The sequence below is a fragment of the Aquarana catesbeiana genome, linkage group LG12, assembly GCF_042186555.1.
Source record: "Aquarana catesbeiana isolate 2022-GZ linkage group LG12, ASM4218655v1, whole genome shotgun sequence".
NCBI lineage: Eukaryota > Metazoa > Chordata > Amphibia > Anura > Ranidae > Aquarana > Aquarana catesbeiana.
In genome coordinates this window covers 35,563,134-35,586,592 of record NC_133335.1, presented here as the reverse complement: position 1 = coordinate 35,586,592, position 23,459 = coordinate 35,563,134, and the positions used below count along the sequence as shown (strand labels likewise).

At 44.4% G+C, this 23,459-nt stretch overlaps 1 protein-coding gene across 1 annotated transcript; it reads left to right on the top strand.

The window, feature by feature from the left end:
- Nucleotides 1–828: 828 nt before the first annotated feature.
- On the top strand, nt 829–21,762 carry TUBB1 (tubulin beta 1 class VI). The gene is made up of 4 exons (XM_073607560.1): nt 829–978; nt 15,858–15,966; nt 18,177–18,287; nt 18,898–21,762. Exons 1-4 carry the CDS (start codon nt 922–924, stop codon nt 19,983–19,985), a joined length of 1,365 nt encoding a protein of 454 aa, XP_073463661.1. The 5' UTR covers nt 829–921; the 3' UTR covers nt 19,986–21,762.
- The last annotated feature ends 1,697 nt before the right edge of the window (nt 21,763–23,459 follow it).

The following is a 23,459-nucleotide window of genomic DNA, read 5'->3' as shown; positions in this document are numbered from 1 at the left end:
ATGAAAACATGGATCCATCCTGCCTTGTATCAACGGTTCAGGCTGGTGGTGTAATGGTGTGGGGGTATTTTCTTGGCACTCTTTGGGCCCCTTAGTACCAATTAAGCATAGTTTAAACGCCACGGCCTACCTGAGTATTGTTGCTGACCATGTCCATCCCTTTATGACTACAGTGTACCCATCTTCTGATGGTTCCTTCCAGCAGGATAATGCACCATGTCACAAAGCTCCAATCATCTCACCACTGGACAATGAGGTCCCTGTACTCCAATGGTCTCCATACTCACCAGATCTCATTCAATAGCGCACCTTTGGGAGGGGGTGCTAACGGGAGATTTGCATCATAGATGTGCAGCCAACAAATCTGCAGCAACTGTGTGATGTTATCATGTCAATATGGACCAAAATCTCTGGGGAATGTTTCCAACCCCTTGATTGAATCCATGCCACCAAGAATGAAGGCAGTTCTGAAGGCAAGAGAGGGTTCAACCCGGTATTAGCAAGGGGTACCTAATAAAGTGGCCAGTGAGTGTATATCAGTCCTAGAACAGATGTACCTAATAAAAATAAAAAATAATTAAAAAGAATAAGGAGGGACTATACTTTGAGTTCAAAAGAGGGACTGTCCTTTTGAAAGAAAAACAGTTGACTGTTTTACATTAAAGGTCCCAATATGTAATTCAGTCCTCAAATTTATCTGCGTGCTTTGAATGGTTCCCCTCTGTCTTCTTCCTTCAGAACAGCCTGGCTATCTTACAAGGGAGCTCCTTGCCCAGTCCCTGCACCCAGCAGCCCTATAGAGATAACAGCGAGCCAATGTCGTCAGCTCCACTATAAAAACGCGGTTAGACCCTTTTTGCAGAGTCACAGGCATTTTGAACTACAACAAGTGTCATCTGCTCAACCGTCCTCTCCTGCACCATGCGCGAGATCGTCCACCTGCAGATAGGCCAATGTGGGAACCAAATTGGAGGAAAGGTAATTACAAGCCATTGTGGGTAAAGCATCCAATATTTTATAGCAATTTAAAAAGGGGCAATTACTGCTAAAGTAGTGATCATGAGACCAACTGTACTGCAGGCTTGGAGGATGGTTACACGTTTTTTTTGCTTTGTTTCCAGTTTACTAAAAAAACATTTTTATCATTTTTTGATCAGTTCTATTTAAAAATGGTACCTTCAGCCCGGGTTCACACCTATGCGAATTAGATGTGCGTTTCCGCACATCTAATTCGCATAGCAGGAGAATGTGACTGGCTCCCTATGGAGTCGGTTCACATATCTCCGGGGCGGCTGCGGTGCGCACTGCACAAAAACGCTGTGCGTCTTTGGCTGCGTTTCAGGGCCGAATTCAGGCATAGAATCGGCCCTGATTCGTCCCTGAAACGGTGAACAGGGACGCACAGCGCTCCTGTGCGGTCCGCAGCGCATTATAGTGTGAACCCGGGCTTAAAGCTAACAAAATAGTAAGAACTGAGGGCAACACTCTACAGAACAGGGATTTTATTGTGCAGCTGACCGGTTTAAAAATCAGGAAAGTTATTAGGGAGGAAAAAAAAAACTAAAACTGACTACTGTTCAAAAATCAGGAAAATGACCAGAAATAAGCTGACTAGAACCGCTTAGCAATAGCCATGAGCTTATTTTTATCCAGTTGTCTTTGAGGGGCCGGTTTAGGGGCTGCCTTAATCCATCCTCACTACTTGATGAGCCACTGACCAGGAACAGACCTGCAGCCAGTGAGTGCCGAAATTCCAGATAGATATGCTCATCCCTGTTACAGGTTACATAGGTAGTCAGGTTGAAAAAAAAGAGACAAGTCCATCTAGTTCAACCATAAATAAGTCACTGCGTTCTTCATCCAGGTGGTGGAGGTCAAAATTCCATTTTTGACAAGGCAGGGTTGTCACCTCAAATGTTAGTGCACTAGGGCCCAGGCCATCAGCCACGTTTGTATAGATATATTAATCCAATTAGAAGCTATAAAAGTAATCAATGTGGGTCATCTATAACATCATATGAACGACCGAACAGATCTGTACAAACAGGAACGTCTGCCAAATCCACAAAGGTGCATCTCGTCCACCTCAATGGTAACCGGCAGTCACCTCCCCTCTCTCCAAACTTGGAAAGGTCTAATTAATCCTATTCACAAGACTTAGGTTGAGGAGACCATTGATTACATGTTATCAAGTATGCATATCTTCTCCCATTAGAGCCTTTTCTCTTATGTAAGGGCTCATGCACACTGCAGCTCAAAAAAAAAAAAAGGGGGGAAGAAAAGCTGCTTTTACAATCATTTCAGCTTTTATTTCAGCTTGAAGAAGCTTGTACTTTTTTGGGCTCTTTTGCACGTTTTTACTGAGCTCCTTTGAGCATAAGCTTTTTTTTTTTGTTTACAAACCCTCCCCTCAGCTAATTTTTCCAATTTTTTTTGTGTGTTTGAGCTTTTTTCATACTATTTCATGCTCGTTCGCACTTTTTTGTGTGTTTTTGGGCACTTTTTTTAGGCGTTTTTTCTACTCGACAGCTTCTCTCAAAAGCATGAGTTTGGTGGGGTTTTTTTTTCTGCCTGTAAGAGTATATGCCTGTAAAAGCTATAGTGTGCATGGACACATTGGCTAACATGGAGGGGAGTTTCCAGGCAGAAAAAAAAAGGAGCTCAAAAAATCTCAAAAGCCTGAAGGAGCCACTTCTTTGAGCTGCAGTGTGCTTGAGCCCTTAGAGAGAACATACTCATGAGATTGCTGAATACAAAGTACAGTAATACCTCGGACTGCAAGCAACGCAGTTAACGAGCGTTTCACAATACCAGCTATTATTTTTGTTTTTAAATCATGACTCGGTTTGCGAGTGTTGTCTCGCAAAACGAGCAGGATTCAAGCCTCTGCAGTGTGCAGTACCGCATTTGGCCAGAGGTGTGGGGGTGCAGGTGACACTCGGAGCCGTTCGGATGCACTCGGAAATACTCTGTTCCTGAGCCTTTCCGAGTGCATCTGAGCCGTCTCCGAGTATTTCCGAGTCTCTCCAGCGCCCCCCACCTCTGTCCACATGCGGTACTGCATACAATAGAAGTCAGTGCAAAACGAATTATCTTTGTTTCCATTGACTTCAATGGGGAAACTCTCTTTGATATGGGAGTGCTTTGGATTAAAAGCAGTCTCCTGGAACGGATTATGCTCGTAATCCAAGGTCCCACTGTATATTTTTTAGAATGGGAAATGGCCCAAAAACGAAACTACTCACAATTTTTTTTTGTAGCCATCTTTACAAGTAACACTTTAATTAAAAAGTAAAATGAGAAAATTGAATGTGATGAGAACAACAATATACTACCATTATGAAAACCATGACAATGGGAATACCTATTTAATTTTAACTGAATTTTTCCCCACGCGTTACGAAAAACCATAATTTGCCAGCAATTTTGCTGGAATTCCTGCTTGCCACATATACTTTACACAACCCAATTTCTTTTCTTTTACTTAAAAGTTTACTGCAGTAAACCTTTTAATTTAACCTTTAAATTATTACATATGTTATTTTGATAAGCCGAAATAAAGAAAAAAAAAAAAAATAGTGATGAAAAAAGTAATTTTGGGTAAACCAACGATTTTTTGTTTAATAATTAACACAGTCAGCATTACTGGCGATGTGTTCTTTGCCTACATACTTCTTGCTCGAATGTATCCTATTGCACCTAAAAAAAGTTGTAAGTTATGGATAGTACTGTGTACAAAATGTTCATTTTTAAGCAATAAACAGTCATCTAACGCTCCCCACTCCTTTTACAAGTGTTTGGCCTTTGCCCAAGTCTTCTGGTAGTGTCAGTTTCCTGTGCAAGTGCTTGTGTAGCAATTCTGCCCAACGCATGAATGCACGGAGAGATAGCAAACTAAATATGAGAGGAAAACTATCCAAGTAGCGATAAACAAGGTTAGAGGTTATGAAAACTTTAAAACTGAAGCTGCTCTTCGTTCTAAGCTTTTAAATTGGCCACAGAGCTTTAGGCTCCGTTCACACATGCTGCGGTCCCGACTCATAGCAGGGGGTCCAGTGCCTCCTTGTTCACCGATTCAGGTGCAAATCATTTTTGCCTGAATTCGCACCTGAACCAGACAACGCACAGGACCCTTTCCAAATGCGGACAACGGCCACCGCTGGGCTGGGTGAACTGGCTCCGTTGAGAGGGAAAACCCTCATCTAATTCGCATCAGTGTGAACCCAGCCTGAAAGTGTACCCATGACCAGGCTATGGGCACAACAAGTAGTATAAGAGCTGTATAACAAGCAGCTCTCAGTAACCTTTGTGGCTAAAAGGCACTGATCATTAACACAAGCATTGAAATCACAGCTCATCTTCCATTGCTTCCTCTGGCAGCAAGAATTTGCTAGCCTGTTATAAACCAGCTGATTTCTGAGTTTATACTGTGATCTGAGGATGAATTGCTCCACAGTGTCTCCAGCTACAGAGGTCAGGGAGAGCTTGTTTTAAATCTAGTTGGCTGTTTGCAAAGAGTCTGTGTAGGTAATATCTATAGTCTTGGCCCAGGTGCTCTTATATCAGAACTTATATTGGATTGGGCACTTGTGTGAGCTCCATGGCGCAAAGTATGCAAATAGAGGTTTCCCAACATTAAAAGCTAGAGATCTGCCCGCCCCTGTTCTCTGATGTACTTCTGTCCATTTGTTGGATGGAAAGAAGTGTAAAAAAAATTGTATTTATAAACTAAAACAAAACAGCAGCTGTGTACTATAACCCAGATACCAGGCACAAACAATATGTAAATAAGAAGTTCAGTGCTAAAAATATACTTGCAATATATAACACAATGCATATAACAGGTGCAAAGATTACTAAAGTGCAATCAATAGTGTAAGAACAATATAGGAGATCAAAAGCAAAATATTGCATAAAAAAGAAATAAGCAAAAAATAAATGTACTAATTAAAGTGCAATAAGTGCCATCAATTGTGCAAAACCTAAAATTCAGCTAGAGATGAGTTTCAAACATAAATACCAGTGCAATATATAAAAAGGGTGCAGATCTCTGCAAAAAATCATATGGGACCAAAGTCCATGTGTAGAGTTTGTTGCTAAACCATGTTGAAATGATGATCAGACACCCATCACCAAAGTAAAAATGGAGGCTTACCAGGGAGCCTACGACCCCCCCCCCCCTTACTCAGGGAGGTCATACAGCGCTTGACTGGATCTCTGATCCACAAGAAAAATCCCAGGTGCTCTCTCAGGTGTTCTTAATTGGTAAACCAGAAGGCTCTCAACAGACCAGGAAGTAGTGACAAAAACCATCAGTAGATCAGCTAGCTGAAGTATATATGGAACAAAAGACTCCACATAGTGTGATACTGTATCAGCTTCAAATTTAATAATAGGTAATGCATTTACATCAGATTAGTAGAATGCAGGCAGATCAAAAAAAGTTGTATAGTAAAACATTTTTAAAATCAAAGGACAATAGATCATAAATGCAATATATCCACCATTGAGTTTTAAGGATTAGGACTGTGCTTATATAACAGTATAGGAAAACATGAACAAATTTATGCACTACCAGATCTCTATCCTAAGATAGTATTACGCAGGGCTTTTTTTCTCAGAGAATAGGTGCAGGAACTCCCCCCTTATGAGTCACCCTTCGTCTCTGCCCCCCGTACCCACCTTCGAGCACTGTCTCTTGGCTCCACCCCCTACCCACCTCCTTTTAGCCCCGGTTCACACAGGGGCGGCACGACTTGCAGGTCGCCGCCCCAAGTCGCCCCCAAAGTAGTACAGGAACCTTTTTCTAAGTCGGAGCGACTTGCGTCGCTCCTATTAGAACGGTTCCATTGTACAGAACGGGAGGTGACTTGTCAGGCGGCTAGGTCGCCTGACAAGTCGCCCCTGTGTGAACCGGCACTTAGAGAGTACAGAACTAAGTATCATTTTGTGCTACTAAATTGTTAGGAATTTGATAGACCCCACCCAAGCAGCAACAGACCCCACCACAGCAACAATAGATCCCCCCACACACAACGACAGACCTCCCCCCAGCAACAATTGACCCCCCGCAAGAAAACACCGCCCCAGCAACAATAGACCCCCGCAAAAAAATATAGATCCCCAGTGACAACAGATCCAGCAGTCAGCATCAATTGACCCTCCAGCACACCTTGCCATAGAATACATTCAGTGCTGGAGGTGCCGGAACTGCGTTCCCCCCCGCGTTCCCGCTGAAAAAAAAGCCCTGGTATTACGGATGGAGAAAAAAAAAGAATATACCAGAAAAAAGGGAGGGGCATGAGACCTTAGTCTTGCAAAATATATGATCACTTTATCCTATCTGATCTGTGCCACAGCACAACAGTTTCCAGGAAACTGCAATTCAAGTCATCACAGTGCAATGTTCCAGTGCCTGAATTCTAGAAAACCAACGTCTTGTAAACTCATCAAGGAATATTCTATCCTGTAAAACAGATGTCATACATTACCTGACATAGCTGTGACTATTTCCCGTAGGCCCCCTGTTCTAGGGAAGATGGGAGAGTTTGGTTAATTACAAATCAACAATTTGATGTTGTACTGCACAGCAATTGTTTAGCTCTGCTGATAAAGAAAAGATTATTAGAGCCAGGAGTACCAGGCCACAGAACTTCCAGCCACATTCATTGACTGTGGCCATGCTTTTTTAGATACAGACATCCAACTGCTGGATTATAACAGTGAATGCCAAGTGCTGTAAATGGTTCCCTGGACTCTGCCAAAGGGGCTAACTGAACTCGCACTGGGGGCGGAGCTGGCCAATCAACAACTGTCTAAATGGCAAACCTCGCTTTCAGTAGAGATCTTGTGACTAATTCCCCAAAACCTTGTCAGGTACATGAGAAAACAAAATGCAGTAAATGAATAGTTATGTGTGACCATTCCTCCTCCTCCTCGGCATGTCGTAGTTAAGGAGGTCTGAGACATCAAAAAGAAATAAAACTGTATATGCTGCTATAATGCAATAGGACTTCCTAGTCTATATTAGCTTATACAAATCGAATAATACAATACAATGAGAATGATTTACTAGAGGCAATTATACTGTGCACTGCAAGTGCACTTGAAGTGCATTTGCTCTAGATCTGAAGCTTTACTTCATTTACTAAGCTCTGAAACAAGTGCACTTGAAGTGCACAGTATATTTGCCTTTAGTAGATCAACTCCATTGCATTGCACAACGTTAATACTATGGATAAAGTGGAGAGGATGGTACAACCTGTAGGGTGTCAATTATGGGGATACAGACCAACTACTTTCTGATTGCTAGAAGGTAAATGTGTTAAATTGGTTGTGTTTCTTAAAAAAAATCCTACTTTATTATTCTGAAAGGATATATAGTATACCAGTGTTGCCTACCCGCCGAAGTGAAATTTACTGGCAGAACGCCAAAATCTACAAACGGCACCAATTTTTTTTTTTTTTACTGACAAAAAATCATACTGACGGATCCACATTCTTTACTGACACTGCAAAAAAGTACCTAAAATGACTGTTTTTAGTGCTAAACAGTGCATATATCCATATTTGAACTATAAACACATAGCTAGTGCTATTAGCAATGTGTTTAAGTTAACAAAAGTCAAAAAACATATTTCTCAATTTACATGAAGGTCAGGATACTATAACCCAGCCAGCATAGACTTCTCCCTTACATCAGAGTCTGCAGGGTGGTGACCAGAGGCCACCTTCCGCAGAGTGAATACACTAAGGTAAGGGGGGGATTACTAATATAGGGTGGAACCTTTATATCGGTTCCCCCTTACATTATTGTATTCACTCCCCTCCTTACATCAGTGACCCCCTCAGATTGGCCTGGCGGCGCTGTCACTGACCTCCTCTCAGATGCACTGTGCAGGGCTCAGTCAGACGGCTCCAGCTTGGCAGCTCTGGTTTTATTCTATAGTCTCCTCTCCACAATCAACACATGTCTGTCTCTTCCTATAACCCCCATCCCAGTGGCGCTCCCACTCTATACTCCTTTCTTGGATCCCCTCAGAGACTGCAGACATGATAAAAGACAAGAGATGGTCAGAGGCTGCGGACATGATACAGGAGGTGGACAGAGGCTGTGGGCATACTACAGGAGGTGGACAGAGGCTGAGGGCATACTACAGGAGGTGGACAGAGGCTGAGGGCATACTACAGAAGGTGGACAGAGGCTGCGGGCATACTACAGGAGGTGAACAGAGGCTGCGGGCATACTACAGGAGGTGGACAGAGGCTGCGGGCATACTACAGGAGGTGAACAGAGGCTGCTGGCATACTACAGGAGGTGGACAGAGGCTGCGGGCATACTACAGGAGGTGGACAGAGGCTGCGGGCATACTACAGAAGGTGGACAGAGGCTGCGGGCATAATAGTGTCCTCACCCCCTCACAGTAGCCTCCTCCTCTGCCCACCATCATATTACTTCTCCACGTAATCAGTGTGCTGTGTCCTCCTCCTGTGCCCCTTTCACCTGACCTGTGGAGAGGTGAAAGGGGCACAGGAGGAGGACACAGCACACTGATGATGTGGACTGGAGAAGTAATATGATGGTGGGCAGAGCACATCACCAGTCTCTGTCCCTTGCATGGCATGGCTTCAGCCTCCCGGCTCTCAGTAATGTCCTCCTCTCTCTCTGTCCCCCCACAGTTTCAGTCACTCTCCTGTGCACTGCACCACAACACAATGTGCTTCTGTGTTCTATGGCAGGGCTCTACACACGGGCACGCTGCTACTTATAGTTCCTCCGGTGCCATGTCGCAGTCATTCCAGGACAAAGAGGTGATTACACACAGTGAGGGCTCCTCTCCCCTATCACTGAGTCCTCCTCCTCACCGTTACCCCTGGCTGCTCGGCTCCTCCGCCTATGATGAGTGCACTGCAGGACAGGAGTCAACGGCAGCTGTAGTCTCTCTCGCTCGATCGTTTATTCAAAAATGGCGCCGGGCAGCACAATTGCGTTACTGCGCATGCGCTGCACGACCCAGCGCTTACAAGCTTTCCTGAGCCCAGCCAGCTTCGAAACGGCGCATGCGCAGTTGAATGGTCGGCTCGCGGCCATCTTTTATACGGGCACCGGTGCCCGTAACGGACTTTAATGGGCAGCCCAAAAAAGGGGTTAAATTCAAAGTGTAAAGGGGATGGGATGGAGGTTATCGAACACTGGAACGGACATGGAACACAGGTGAGTGGTCTGCTTAAATACCCCCGCCCGGGCTCCTCCCATAAATTCAGGCCACCATACTGGCCTTCTAATTTATGGTCAGAGCCCTCCAACCGAGACAGACGTGAAACTACATAAAGACGCCACAAGATTCACAATATAACATAGACTTGAAGTGTGCCATGGTCAGCTGGTCGGTATGTCAAAAAGGGGGCAAAAATACCAGGATAGGGAAAGCTGTTTTATTGGTATACATTTATTGGGCAAGCTTGGTGAAGGCTTGCAACATCTCCACCTGGGGATTCGGAATGTACCGGGTAAAGCGGGTGGATTTCCATCTGCTTAATCTTCTGATGACATGACCCGGCACCCTGTGGCGGGAGGCGGCTGAGGCCGCTCCACTCCAGGAGTGCCCGAAATACTGGTTAGGGTTGAGGCCTAGTGTAGTCAAGTCCTGGGCTTCCCCAGGCCTAATGGTGACCTCCAGAATTAGGGACAGCTGACATCCTTCTGTGTAGAGTGGGTTACGAGGCATGGTGGGTGCAATGCAAGGTAGATTAATGGGCACCAGACACTTCTTGAATGCAATAAGATTTATTGTCTCTTAAACAGAACTGTGGGAGAGAGGGTTAGGGCCAGGACACCCTCTAGTAGTTGCAATGTTAATTGGCAGACTCCGAGATCTCTATAGGTAGACAGCCATGCAGGAAAAGACATCCAGCAAGACACCACATCTGCATGAGTAGGACCGCTATCTTCTATGGCAACAGTCTTGTAACAGTTTCTAACACAAGTTGTAACAAACTCCTTCACTTCCTCTAAAACCTCCTCTTGTAGATCTTCATTCAACCAAGCTCCCAGTCTTTCACTAGACTTGCTGAGCCACTGCCACTGGATCCCCTGAGCTCTTCCAATCTTCTCACACACTATCTTCCTCAAGCGTCACCCCCGCATCCCTGCTGGGTCCCTAGCTTGGCACTCACAGATACTCCTCAAGCGTAACCCTGCTGGTCTGCTCGGTCCCTGGCTTGTCACACAATACTGCTCTGCAAGCGTCACCTCCACTGGCTGGGTCCCTGGCTTGGCACTTGCTTATGTTTCCCAATTCTTCACTGTCCCTGGCTGGTGAGAATACTGCTCCGATACTTGCTTCAGCTACTCACAGTGGTCCCTGGTAACAAGGTGGATGGTCCCTTAGTGGCAACAGCTTTCCTCTACCACCGACCACGACAGGTTCTCCGGCCGGCAGAACTGTTACTTCTGGATGAATCGCAAGCCGCAGTCCCAACCCTATGCTGCTCTCTGGCTTCTGGATAGGCCCTCAGACAGCCTCGCAGCCATATGTGCCAGGGATAGGCCTCAGGCTCTGGCCTAGCAGCCCGGGGCAGCACAACACACGTCCACCCAGACAGCCGTCCAGGTGGCACAGAATTCCGATCACCTGACCCCACCCAAAAAAATAGGCCCTCCCAGCAGGCCAAGGGATCCAAGAAGATCCCTGCCCATTGGCTGAGACACCCCATTCATTCTTAATCTGTCCTTGCACTGCCCTTGTCTTATCTAATGTCACCAGGTACCCGGCCACCTAGTGACAAAAGAGAGAAGTGCAGCAATTCCAGAATTAGGGTGAAATCAATTGACCTCCTAACAATTGGCAGAGGCAACTAACACCTGGCAAGTAAATTTAACAGCATCCCTGCCTAAACATCAGGTTGCTACACTAGATTATCCAGGAGGATGCGAACGAGTCTGATGAACTGGCTAGCTGTTAGTGGGCAGGAAGGAAAAGGCAACAATGGGCTGAAGCTAGACTGGCTCGGCAGGTGTGATAACAATTGGTCCAGAACCGCTACTGGACACCATTTTGTTGTGAGTCTGGAAGAATTTGATGTCGACCCCGGTGCCGGACTGATGAGTTTTGGACACTGCCAGATGTAGAACAAAATGGTCTTGAATGCGTGGCCAGATAGCACCTGGCAACCGGGGCCACTGTAAGTGAACTCACCGGGCCATAGGAAGCCGTAGAAGGCCAGGAAGATAGCTGCTTGGGTGACCAGGCTGGGCAGCAACCCAAAACGGGACTGTGACAGGATGGCTGACATGTTCCGGAATGTGGAACTTGCTACTGGCAAGCATTTGCTACTGGCTAAGGGCTGATGTTTTTGAATGCCACGCAGCAAGGCTCTGAGGTTTTCCCAGGACCTTGTAGGCAGAGAAAATGCTGGATGTCAGCTAGGTACAGTCTGACAGTATTGTGGGACAGGCTCAGATGAGTGTGGCAGTAAGACACGAAGGCCAGGACATGCTTGATGTGACCTGTGCCCGTCCCAAGGCATGTGGCTAGGAATTTGCCGTAGGCTTTCCAGGCGGTGCGGTAGGCCTTCAGCGTGTTGAGCGAAAGTGACCGGTTTATGAGCAGTGTAGCATTGTGAAGGAGGTCTCTTAGCCCATCATTAGTTGCGATCAAGGTGGGATGGAAAATGAGGATGGGTCGGCTCCGGGTCTCTGTAAGAAATACAAAGGTAAATTGATGCGGGACAGTGCGTCTGCTGCGAGATTGCACTTGCCAGGTATGTAAGTACAGTGCACATTGAAATCGTAGTGAAGGAATATCTGCAACCAGGGAGGACATGATGGGCAGGGACTTGGACCTGCTTTTGTTGACAATCTCAGCCGTGGCGAAGTTGTCAATGGAGAAGACCACGGTCTGCCCCGCCCAGGTGTGTCCCCAGACCTGAGCTGCCACGATGATAAGATAAAGCTCGAACAATGAGGACGTCTAACTGAACCCGGGGACCAGGGAGATTTCCTGCGGCCATGGACCTGCAAACCAATGGGTGCCAAAAATGTCAGCGAAGCCTGTGGTGGCTGCTGCATCTGTTACTATATGAAGTGAGGAGGCTGAAGCTGCTGGAATGAACATGGATATGCCATTCTAGTTCTCAAGGAAGTTGTCCCACATTGCTAGATCTGCAGCAGCTGTCTGGTCTAGCCTAATGGTTTGATCGGGGTCCTGAGTGTGGGAAAGAAATACCAGGAGGCGAGAAATGAAGGAACGCCCCTGAGGGACAATCCTCATAGCATAGTTCAGCATGCCTAACAGGAACTGCAGCTGTCTCTTGGTGCAACTTTGTGAGGTGGTGAAGGCGTGAATGACTGCCCTAATCCGGTACAACTTGTCAGGGTAAGGCTGGCCTGCATAGAGCAGGTGTCAAGGGTGATTCCTAGGAAGGTGATGGACTGTGTGGAGCCTTCCACTTTATGCCCTGCTATGGGCACATTGAGGTTGCCAAACACTACCCTTAATTTGTCTAAATCTGAGGGGGCTCATGGGGCCGTTCGATCAGCAGGAAGTCGTCCAGGTAATGGACCGGCAGCCAAATTTGTGTATGAGAGGTATCGAGATGAATAAAGGGTGCTGCAGGTTGATGTGGGAGAGTGTCCCATGTGCCCTGTTAGAATAGAGGTCCTGGCTGTGGCCGAGACTATTCTGGTGACTGGGGTCCTTTTGCATGAATTACTGCATCAGTGTGGCGTGGCATGGAGGCGATCAGCCTGTGGCATTGCTGAGGTATTAATTGAAGCCCAGGCCGCTATCGAAGTTTCTTTGATAGGGGCCTTCAGGTCGCCTTCATTGTTGGGTCTGGTAATTCTCATCTTCCTCTTGACAATACACCTCAGATTCTCTATAAAGGGTTAAATCAGGCGAGTTTGCTGGTCAATCAAGCACAGTAATACCATGATCATTATCAGCATCTCCATAAAGCTGGTCAGCAGAGAGAAGCATAAAGTGCTCTAGAATTTCCTGGTAGAAGGCTGCACTGACTTTGGACTTGATAAAACACAGTGGACCAACACCGGCAGATTACATGGTTCCCCAAATCATAACTGACTGTGGAAACTTCACACTGGACCTCATGCAACTTGGATTCTGTGCCTCTCCACTCTTCCTCCAGACTCTGGGATTCCTTGATTTCCAAATGAAATGCAAAATTTACTTTCATCCGAAAAGAGGATTTTGGACCACTGAGCAAAAGTCCAATGCTTTTTCCCCTTAGCCCAGGTAAGATACTTCTGATGTTGTCTCTGGTTCAGCAGTGGCTTGATACAAGAAATGCCACAGTTGTAGCCCATGTCATGGATATGTCTGTGTGTGGTGGCTCTTGAAGCACTGACATCAGCCGTAGTCCACTCCTTGTGAATCTCCCCCAAATTCTTGAATGGCCTTTGCTTCACAATCCTCTCAAGGCTGCAGTTATCCCTGTTGCTTGTGCAACTTTTTCTACAACACTTTTTCCTTCCACTCAACTTCCCATTAATATGCTTGGATACAGCACTCTGTGAACAGCCAGCTTCTATAGCAATGACCTTTTGCGACTTACTCTCCTTGTGGAGGGTGTCAATGACTGTCTTCTGGACAACTGTCAAGTCAGCAGTCTTCCCCATGATGGTGTAACCTACTGAACCAGCCTGAGACCATTTAAATGCTCAGGAAAACCTTACAGGTGTTCTGAGTTAATTAGCTGATTAGAGTGTAACACCAGGAGTCTACAATATTGGACTTTTTCACAATATTCAAATTTTCTGAGATACTGAATTTTGGGTTTTCACTAGCTGTAAGCCATAATCATCTAAAGTAAAAGAAAGAATTGCCTGAAATATATAACTATATGTGTAATCTATCTTGAGTTTCACTTTTTGAATTAAATTACTTAAATAAATGAACTTTTTGATGATATTCCTTTTTTTTGAGATCCGCAGGTAAATGAGTATATTACAAGACTGCCAATGGAGAGGAATTTTACTTGCCTATACTCAACAATACTCAGGTCTTTACACTGTTTTTTTTTTTTACTCATGGACTTTGCCAACAGGTTTCTTAAGTAAACATCAGTAAACTATTATGCCAGTGTGCAACTGGAACTTCAAGCTTTTCAGTGTAAACATGTCTCATTTGTCATCACGTCATTTGAGTTTGTCAGTAAAAAGTTGACCTTCTACTCTATGGGTAATAATACTCTGCTATTATTAATCAAGATTTTGGGACAGATGGGGGTGTGGTTGTGGCTGTATACTACTGTGGGGAAGGCTGATAAGAGAAATTCTGGCTTGTCATGTGAATGGGATGACAGATAGGAATATGAATATACAGCGTTATTTAATTTTTGCTAAGCTATGTCAAAAGAACCGCAGCCTCTTCAGGAAATGCATCAGACATTCAGAGCTTGTAGTTCTATTACATATACACTAATAACCTGCTTGGTTACTTATCACCTCCACACCATTACAAATTACACCATGTTCTGTTCTAAAAATATAGAGTCAATTTACTAAAGTAGAGACTATTTACTTGGCAAGTGAATTTTTACCAAATGTAAACAAAGCAACGTTATGTACGCTCCAAACCAATCGTGTGCTAGCAATTACTGTATTTTTTTTATTTTCCCTCATACAGGATTGGGTGTTGAATGTGAACATAGGTTCACTTTAGATATGCATAGAGAAAGGTCCCAAACACCGCACCCTTAGCAATGGCATTAGTAAACAGGTGAAAGCAGCCTCATCCAACTTCATCCAAAGCCACACCTCCAACATGTTTCACCCCACCTACAGGGCTTAATCATAGAGGGGCATAATCATCATCAGTCAACTTCCACGATTAAACCCCATTGTTGGGGTGAAACATGTTGAGGGTGTGGCTTTGGATGAAGCCAGCTGAGGCTTTCACCTATTTACTAATGGCATTGTTAGGTGTGCAGTGTTTGGGACCTCTCTCTATGCATATTCACAGGATGTTAGGAGTTAGATGGACTCCTGCCCAACCAGCACCCATTGCAGGTAACACCAGATGGATTTACAGGGGTGTGAGTGGAGACCTTAAAGCGGACCTTCAGTCATTTTTTCAACTTTATATCTATTAAATCTTCTGCCCTTGTTGTTTTAACTTTGGATAGTAAAACATTTTTTTTTCTGCCAGTAAATACCTTATACAGCCCACTTCCTGTTTCTTGTCTGGTCATTAGCCTGGGCTTATGACATCACGCACAGCTCTCTCTCTCGTGAGAGTTTGCCAAGAAGGGGGGGGGTGAGCCATAAGAGGGCCAGTGAAAGCTGCAGGTGTGCCTCTGTGTGTCTGTGTAAATCCAGGAAGTGAACAGGCAGCAGCTTCAGCTGCCCACAGTTAAAATGGCTGTAGCCAGACTCGGTGGAGGGAGATTTCTGCAGCATATTTGGCAAGTACAAATCACAGTATATATAAAATAATATGCAAAGTGCTTGGAGGGAAGCTTCAGAATTACAAAGATATTTTTATTTCAAATTATGTGAGCAGACTGCAGTTCCTCTTTAAGTTCTATGAAGTTACCATGGGTTCACTTACTAACATTAACTTTGTAAAGTGCTAACTCCAATAAGATTATTCAAATCATCACTCAAAGCCCTTCATTTTGTGGAGGGTGAAGGGTGATGGGAACATCCTGTGCTCACATGGACTTTAAAAGTGAGAAGCTCACTCCATGTTCCTTACGCCTATTTACATGTAAACAATAACAGTAGGTTAACATGATAGCAAGAGTATTTTAATAGTGTTTTTCAATTGGCCATAATAGATTTCCATGACTGCTGTCTATAGTACTAAAGAGTTGTCTTTTCATTTCCTTCCTAGTTCTGGGAGGTGATCAGCGATGAGCACGGTATTGACAATGCTGGAAATTACAAAGGAGATTCCGACCTGCAGATGGAGCGGATCAACGTCTACTTCAATGAGGCTCACTGTAAGTTTTTAGCACTGCATTATACATTCTGAAAGTGTGTTGGCTTAGTAGGACAGCAAATTAGGAGACTACTTGTGTTCATATTTTGAGCCACTGTTTTATTTGTTCACCTCCTCTTATGGGTTTAACACTTATCCTTATATAGACCTACACCAATTAGCCAAAACATTATGAGCACTGACAGGTAAAGCGAATAACGTTGATTATCTTGTTACAATGGCCTCTGAAAGGGAGTGGAATATATTAGGCAGCAAGTGAACGTGTTGCCCCTGAAGTTGATGTGTTGAAAGCAGGAAAAAAAAAAAAATGGGCAAGCGTAAGGATTTGACAATTGCCAAATAGTGGCTAGATGACTGGATCAGAGCAAATCCAAAACTGCAGCTCTTGTGGGATGTTGCCTTTCTGCAGGAGTCAGGACTGACCAAAAGAGGTCCAAGAGGAGGAAAAAAAAAATGTCAATCTGACAACAGGGTCACGAGCAGCCAAGGCTCACTGATACAGGGGGTCCCCTAGTTACAAACATCCAACTTACAAACGACTCCTACTTACAAACGGAGGGAGACAACAGGAAGTGAGAGGAAATCTACCCCTAGGAAGGGAAATTCTCTCCTGTAAGAGCTAATATGGGGAAAAGGTGTGTCCACTGATGCTTTATCACCAAGGCTTATTTCCACAACAACCCAAAATTTTCAAAATCCAATTGTGATTGGGACAGAAAGTGAGGTGAAATCTTCTGAACAGGGGCACACACAGCAAAACAAATGTTACAGGGGTGTTAACCCTTCCCTATGTTATCCAAAAAGCTTAAAAATAGATTTTTTGGGTGGAACTACACTTAAAAAATGTACCTGTTCCGACTTACAAACAGATTCAACTTAAGAACAAACCTACAGTCCCTAACTTGTTTGTAACCCGGGGACCCCCTGTACACGTAGGAAGCGAAGGCTGGCTCGTGTAGTTCAATCCAATAGAAAAACTACTGTAATTGCTGAAAAAAATAGGGATTTTTAGTTCACACATATTGCAATACATGTTTAAGCTGGCCAACTGCGTCAAAGTAATCCGTCTTATGGCCAGTCCTACATTGCTGCAAATGCTACGGTGGACACCATGCCCACATGGGGCATAAAGACCCAAGGTGGGGGGAGAGCGACTAGGTTCAGATCTGGACTGACCTGCATAGCAAAACAAAAGCAAGACGTACCTGTGCTCAAATCCCAATAGCTTGTACATGTAAATAATCTATCAGGTGCTAAAGGGATGTGACCACATGTTAACATTACAAATTCTGGATGAACCCTCTGCACACTGCTATACTCCCTTTCCAGCCAATGAAGAACAAACATTTTTAGTTCACACATATTGCAATACGAGCAATGGAAAGGGTGTAAAGCAGTGTGCAGAGGGTTCATCCAGAATTTGTAGTGTTAACATGTGGTCACATCCCTTCAGCACCCGATAGATTATATACATTAACAAGCTTTTAGGATTTGAGTCTTGTTTTTTTTTTTTTTTTGGAACAGACAGTGCATCACAGTTTGTTGTGTAGGGGGCTGCATAACTGCACGACGGTCAGGTTGCCCATGCTGACCCATGTCCACAACCCAAAGCTCAAAGAATGGAAACGAGAGCATCAGAACTGGACCACAAAGCAATGGAAGAAGAGGGCCTGGTCTGATTCAAGAGTGGTTTGAGTAACACAAGTTTTAGGTGTTGACTTCTAAATTCTGCAGATCTCAGTCCAATAAAGTATCAGTGGGATGTGCTAAAAAACAAGGTCAATCCATGGAGGCCTCACCTCACAACTTACAGAAATTAAAGGATCTGCTACTGATAACTTGGTGCCAGATACCACAGCGTACCTTCAGAGGTTTAATGGAGTCTATGCCTCAACAGGTTATGCTGGGTGGTCATAATGTAATGGCTGATTGGTGTATATTTTCAGCTGTTGCCCCAGAAAGGATATATTGTAACCTATCTACTCTACTATCCCTTTTCGGTATATGTTAGAGTGTGAGTAGTTGATTGGGACAGTAGCGTCAATCTGAGGCACAGGCTCTCTGTTTTCAAATTCAAAAGCAGACAGAAAATGTACACATTCCAAAAACATTTTATTAGCAAAATGTATTCTTTGACTTATTTCGTAAAAGGCCAGATAAAAGCACATTTCCTCCTGGATCTAATTTTAAGTTTTGTTTATGCTTTTACAGCACATAAGTACGTCCCTCGCGCTGTGCTTGTGGATCTGGAACCCGGAACGATGGACAGTTTGCGATCCAGTGTCATTGGACCTCTGTTTCGTCCAGACAGTTTTATTCATGGTATGTGTCAAACACTCTGCAGTCTATTGCTAAAGGGGCAAGACAAGCCCCTCGGGCAGTGGTTCTCAAATGCTGTCCTCAGGACCCTCTAACAGGCCAGATTTTAAGTATTACCTTGGGGAGATGCAGACTAGAATACTGCAATCACTAAACAGCAAATTATATAACCTGTGATGAATTTCAGTTATCTTGCAAACCTGGCCTGTTAATGGGTCCTGAGGACAGGAGTTGAGGACCACAACCTAAGGGTAAGCTAGAGGGCCAACAATAAGTTATTAAGCAATTATAAAGTTGTTGATTGTCTGAATTGGTAGATCACACAAATCAGCATTCTTTTATCCAGTGAAACAGCATACATCAAGGTATATAGTAGTGTGAACAGCTGTGCTCATAAAGGGATGGGGCATAATACTAAGTAATTGGAGGCATTTCAAGTGGTTTCTGAATATAGGGATGTTCCTCAGAATGGGTGACCATTGAGCCTCTGACATTCATCATTCCAAGTTGCCAAGTCAGGCCAATATTCTACAGTAATTCAGTATATTCAATATGTGATTTTATCTTTTTAAACTGGTGACCTGATGATCTTTATTATGGTTTAAAATGACAGGCAATTCTGGAGCTGGCAACAACTGGGCTAAAGGCCACTACACAGAGGGAGCAGAGCTGATAGAATCAGTGATGGACGTGGTGAGACACGAGAGTGAAGGCTGTGATTGTCTTCAGGGTTTTCAGCTGGTACACTCTCTCGGTGGAGGAACGGGATCTGGAATGGGCACTCTTCTTATAAACAAAATAAGGGAGGAATATCCAGATAGGATAATGAACACCTTCAGTGTAATGCCTTCTCCCAAAGTCTCAGACACAGTGGTGGAACCATACAATGCCATCTTGTCCATTCACCAACTGATTGAGAGCACAGACGAAACCTTCTGCATCGACAACGAAGCTTTGTATGACATCTGCTTCCGCACACTGAAGTTGGCCAACCCGACCTATGGAGACCTCAACCATCTAGTGTCCATGACCATGAGCGGGGTGACCACCTCGCTACGATTCCCTGGACAGCTTAACGCAGATCTGAGAAAGCTTGCAGTGAACATGGTGCCCTTTCCTCGTCTTCATTTCTTCATGACTGGCTTTGCTCCTCTAACATCTCGCAGGAGCCAGCAATACAAGTCTCTGACAGTGCCTGAGCTTACCCAGCAGATGTTTGACTCCAGAACCATGATGACTGCCTGTGACCCTTACCGTGGGCGTTATTTAACAGTGGCTGGCATCTTTCGTGGACGCATGTCCACCAGAGAAGTGGATGAGCAGATGTTGGCCGTGCAGTCTAAATACAGTGCCTATTTCGTGGAGTGGATCCCCCACAACTTTAAGGTTGCCGTGTGCGATATCCCACCCCGTGGCCTTAAGATGTCCGCCACCGTTATTGGAAACAACACCGCCATCCAGGAGATCTTCCGACGCATCGCTGAGCAGTTTTCAGCCATGTACCGCAGAAAGGCTTTCCTCCACTGGTACACTGGCGAGGGCATGGATGAAATGGAGTTCACTGAAGCAGAGTGCAATACCAATGATTTGATTGCTGAATACCAACAATACCAGGAGGCCACAGCAGATATAGAGGACTATGATGAGGAGGAGGAAGAAGTAGTACAAGTGACAGAGACCATAGAAAGGGTGTACAAGTAGAAGACAACTGGCCAAAAGGTCAGAAGAAAGAACAATTCTTGTATATAGCAAGCAAACATCCTGAGTTTTAGGTTTCTAGTGCAGTGTTGGAAAAAATGAAAAAGAAAATATGATTGGCCACTCTTTTAAAGAGCCTTTGTTTCTGCTTTGGTCAATTTAATTCTAGAGCTACACAAGCAATACCACTTCTTTGCTACTAAGAGCTTTACCCGCTTGTTGACAATCATTGCCTTGCCTTTCATTTACTGACAATATAATGACTGTAGTTAACGCATACATTTAAAACCGTGCAGCACTAGTCTTTAACAAGGAACTTGCCTACTCAAGGGAATGTGTAGTGTTCTCTTCATAAGACTAACCTTTAGCACGCTCTACCCCCCACCTCACCTCACTTCAATTCCCGGCTGCAGCCCTTGAAAATACCCGATGCTATAGAGAGACACCTGACTCCAATACCATCCCACTGAAGGGCTCAGCATCTGCATGGCCTATTGCAAAGCCACAAACAGTTATGTGAGTGTAGGAACAGGGAGTCCAACACAGCTCCTACATTAGGGATTACACTCTGGACTTCAGCAAGCAGACAGGGAAGCAGGGTGGGTTGATTATCAAAAGAACTGCTTAATCTAATGACCACATTACAAGCGATTGAATATTTTCTAGGGACAAATCAGAATCCACATGTTGAGAATACTAATTGCCGTTTCCAACATCTTTATTCTGTGCATTTTTCAAAGTTGGATACTTCTAGATGGACCTAGCTAAGGGAAATAGTATGCATGCAAAGGCTTCTATTTTATTTTAATAAGGCAGTCTTCGTCAAAAACCAGCCTGAAATAATCTGAGAGTGGTGGTCTTATGCCCTCCCCACAATCAGTCTGGGTGCTTTCTAATTACCGATGGGGCCTAGATCCTAGCCTGTGGGTATTTTACCCTCGTGCCCTCTCTCTCACTTTTCTTTGAGGCTTCTGCCCATTTTCTTACCCTTTTCTAATAGGTGCAGATGCTTTTAGACTTCAGTAATTTTCGCAGACCTGCGACCTGTGCCATGGGGTCGTACCTTGAGCTCTTGCTCCAGAAACTGGACCGGTTTTGGGTTCATTCATTGATGTTCTATGTAATTTTATGTCGCTCTCCTGATCCCTTTACGTAGGTAAACTGTTGATCTGCACCTGTGCATATTTTTTTTCCCCAATAAAAATTATTGTACCAGAAATAATCAGAGAACTACGGTAAAACAAGGACATTTCAACTTTTAGAAAGACAGACATTTTTCCAATCTACCTTAAACTATCCATTTTATTTAAAAAAAAAAATACCCGTGGAGAATTTATTAAACCTTGGAGCTGCGATCTACGTTGTTTGGGCTTGTTTTTTTTTTTTTCCCTATTGCTGCTATAGGAGCTAAGCAGCTGCATTATGACTGCTGCTGTTAATCTTTATGAAGAAATAATGAAAAATGCACTAAGCTCATTGGCCTGGTTTATGAATACCAATCAAAACAGAAGTTTGTCCATAGCAAACCATATTCCTTGTCCCCCCCCCTCCAGTGAATAAAAACATACTGGACACGGTGTATGATGGGACCTGGGACTGAACAGGCGTTAGGTTGTCCTCATTCTTCTTCTCAAGAAGTAATAAAAAGGCAGAAATTCTTTATGACCATTAGGAGTTGATATACTAGACCTGGAGTACAAAATCTGGCTACCATGCACAGCCGCACCAATCAGTTTCTACCTTCAGTTTGTTCAATTAAACTTTGACAAAAAAAAAAAAACTGGAAGCTGATTGATTACTAGGCAGAGCTACACCAAATTTTGCACTTTCCAATTTTATTAAATCAACCCCTTAGATCACAACTACAAGTTGTAGTGACTTGATTAGAACCCTGCTCATGAGTAGCTGAATGTCAGAGAAACCATCTGAATGGATTTATATTTATTTACCTGGAGCAAAAAGGATAAAGACCTGGGAGAATGGCTGCTTCCACTGTAGTCTTCTCTTATACACATTCTGCACTGGGAAACATTTCCTTTAGGTGGGGTTCACACCTCCGATGGATGCAGCTCGCAGCAGGGGTCTGGTGCACCTCTGTTCTCTGTTTCAGGCCCAAATTTTTGCCTGAATTTCGGCCCTTAAACGGAGCCAAAGACGCACAGCATTCCTGTGCAAGCCGTTCCGCAGCCACAACTGAGATATGGGAACCAGCTCCATAGGGAGCCGGTCACAATCTCCTGTCATGCAAATTGGATGTGGGGCAAACACGTATCCAATTCGCATGGGTGTGAACCCGGCCTTAAAGATAGCCATACACTGTACAATCGTCTCTAGATTTGCCAAAATTATGCAATACATGGACATACTTTAAAAAGGGATTGTAAAGTCTCATGGTTTTTCACCTTAATGCATTCTATGCATTAAAGTGGTTGTAAACTCTCAATTACAACTTTTGCTCATTCTAATTTACCTAACTAGCACTATTCATCTCTGCCTGTGAAACATGACTTACTTGTACAGTCTTCTTGTAATCCGTCCTGTAATTTTCTCTTACGTCACTGGCGCATGCGCATTTAGTCGTCTGATTAACGGCACACTATGTGTGCCGTTTCCTTAACAACAGCAGTGCCAGGTCTGTAATTTCCTCCAAGAACGGCACAGCGAGAAGACTTGCGATACTTTCCCATTCTAGCTTCCCGTTTCTCTACTTGTGACTTGCAGACGTTACACAGGGGGCATTTACCAGGTCACAGACATCCACAGCAAGAAATGGAGGAGCTTGGTTGCTGTGGCAACAATCGAGAAAGAGGCTTGAATAGTGAGATTCTGGCAGGGGGAAACGAGGAAGGGTGGAAATTATGTCACAGGGAAGTCAGAAATCAACAACAAAGATGGCGCAGCCGATTCCAGGAAGAGTATATTGTTTATTAAACCACAAAAAGGTACTTGCGAAACATTAGATGCTAACATTACTATGTGCTAGGCATGAAGGCACTTTGTTCTCTGTAAATATTGAAAAAAAAAAAAGCTGAGTTTACTTTCTCTTTAAAATGTGAAAAACCTTCTGTGCTTCAGCTGCCCCCCCAGAGCAACCCATTTTTCTTACCTGAACCTGATCATGCCAGTGACAAGCACAAGCCCAGCAGCTTCAGCCACTGTCTCGGTTCCTCATTGGATAAATGATAGCAGCAGGAGCCATTGGCTTCCGCTGCCGTCAATCAAATCCAGGGACACGGGAGCTGGGGCAGAACCGAGTCCTGCTGTCTGTGTCAATGGACGCAGCAGCGGGACACCTGAGCGCATCTGCATGGGTGCCTCCAGGGAAAGAGGCTCTCCGTAGGGGCACCCGGTGAAGAGGAAGAGCCGCCGGTGCACCCCAGAGAAGGAGGATTGGGGCTGCTCTGTGCAAATCCCTTGCACAAAGTAGACAAGTAGGACATGTTTTGTCTTTTTTTTTTTTTTTTAAACAAACACACC

Excerpts from the sequence above, each read along its gene's own strand:
- TUBB1 (XM_073607560.1), top strand. The coding sequence starts at position 922 with ATGCGCGAGATCGTCCACCTGCAGATAGGCCAATGTGGGAACCAAATT. Across the intron at positions 979-15,857 it reads GGAACCAAATTGGAGGAAAG|TTCTGGGAGGTGATCAGCGA; the intron begins GTAATTACAAGC and ends TTTCCTTCCTAG. Across the intron at positions 18,288-18,897 it reads TCCAGACAGTTTTATTCATG|GCAATTCTGGAGCTGGCAAC; the intron begins GTATGTGTCAAA and ends TTAAAATGACAG.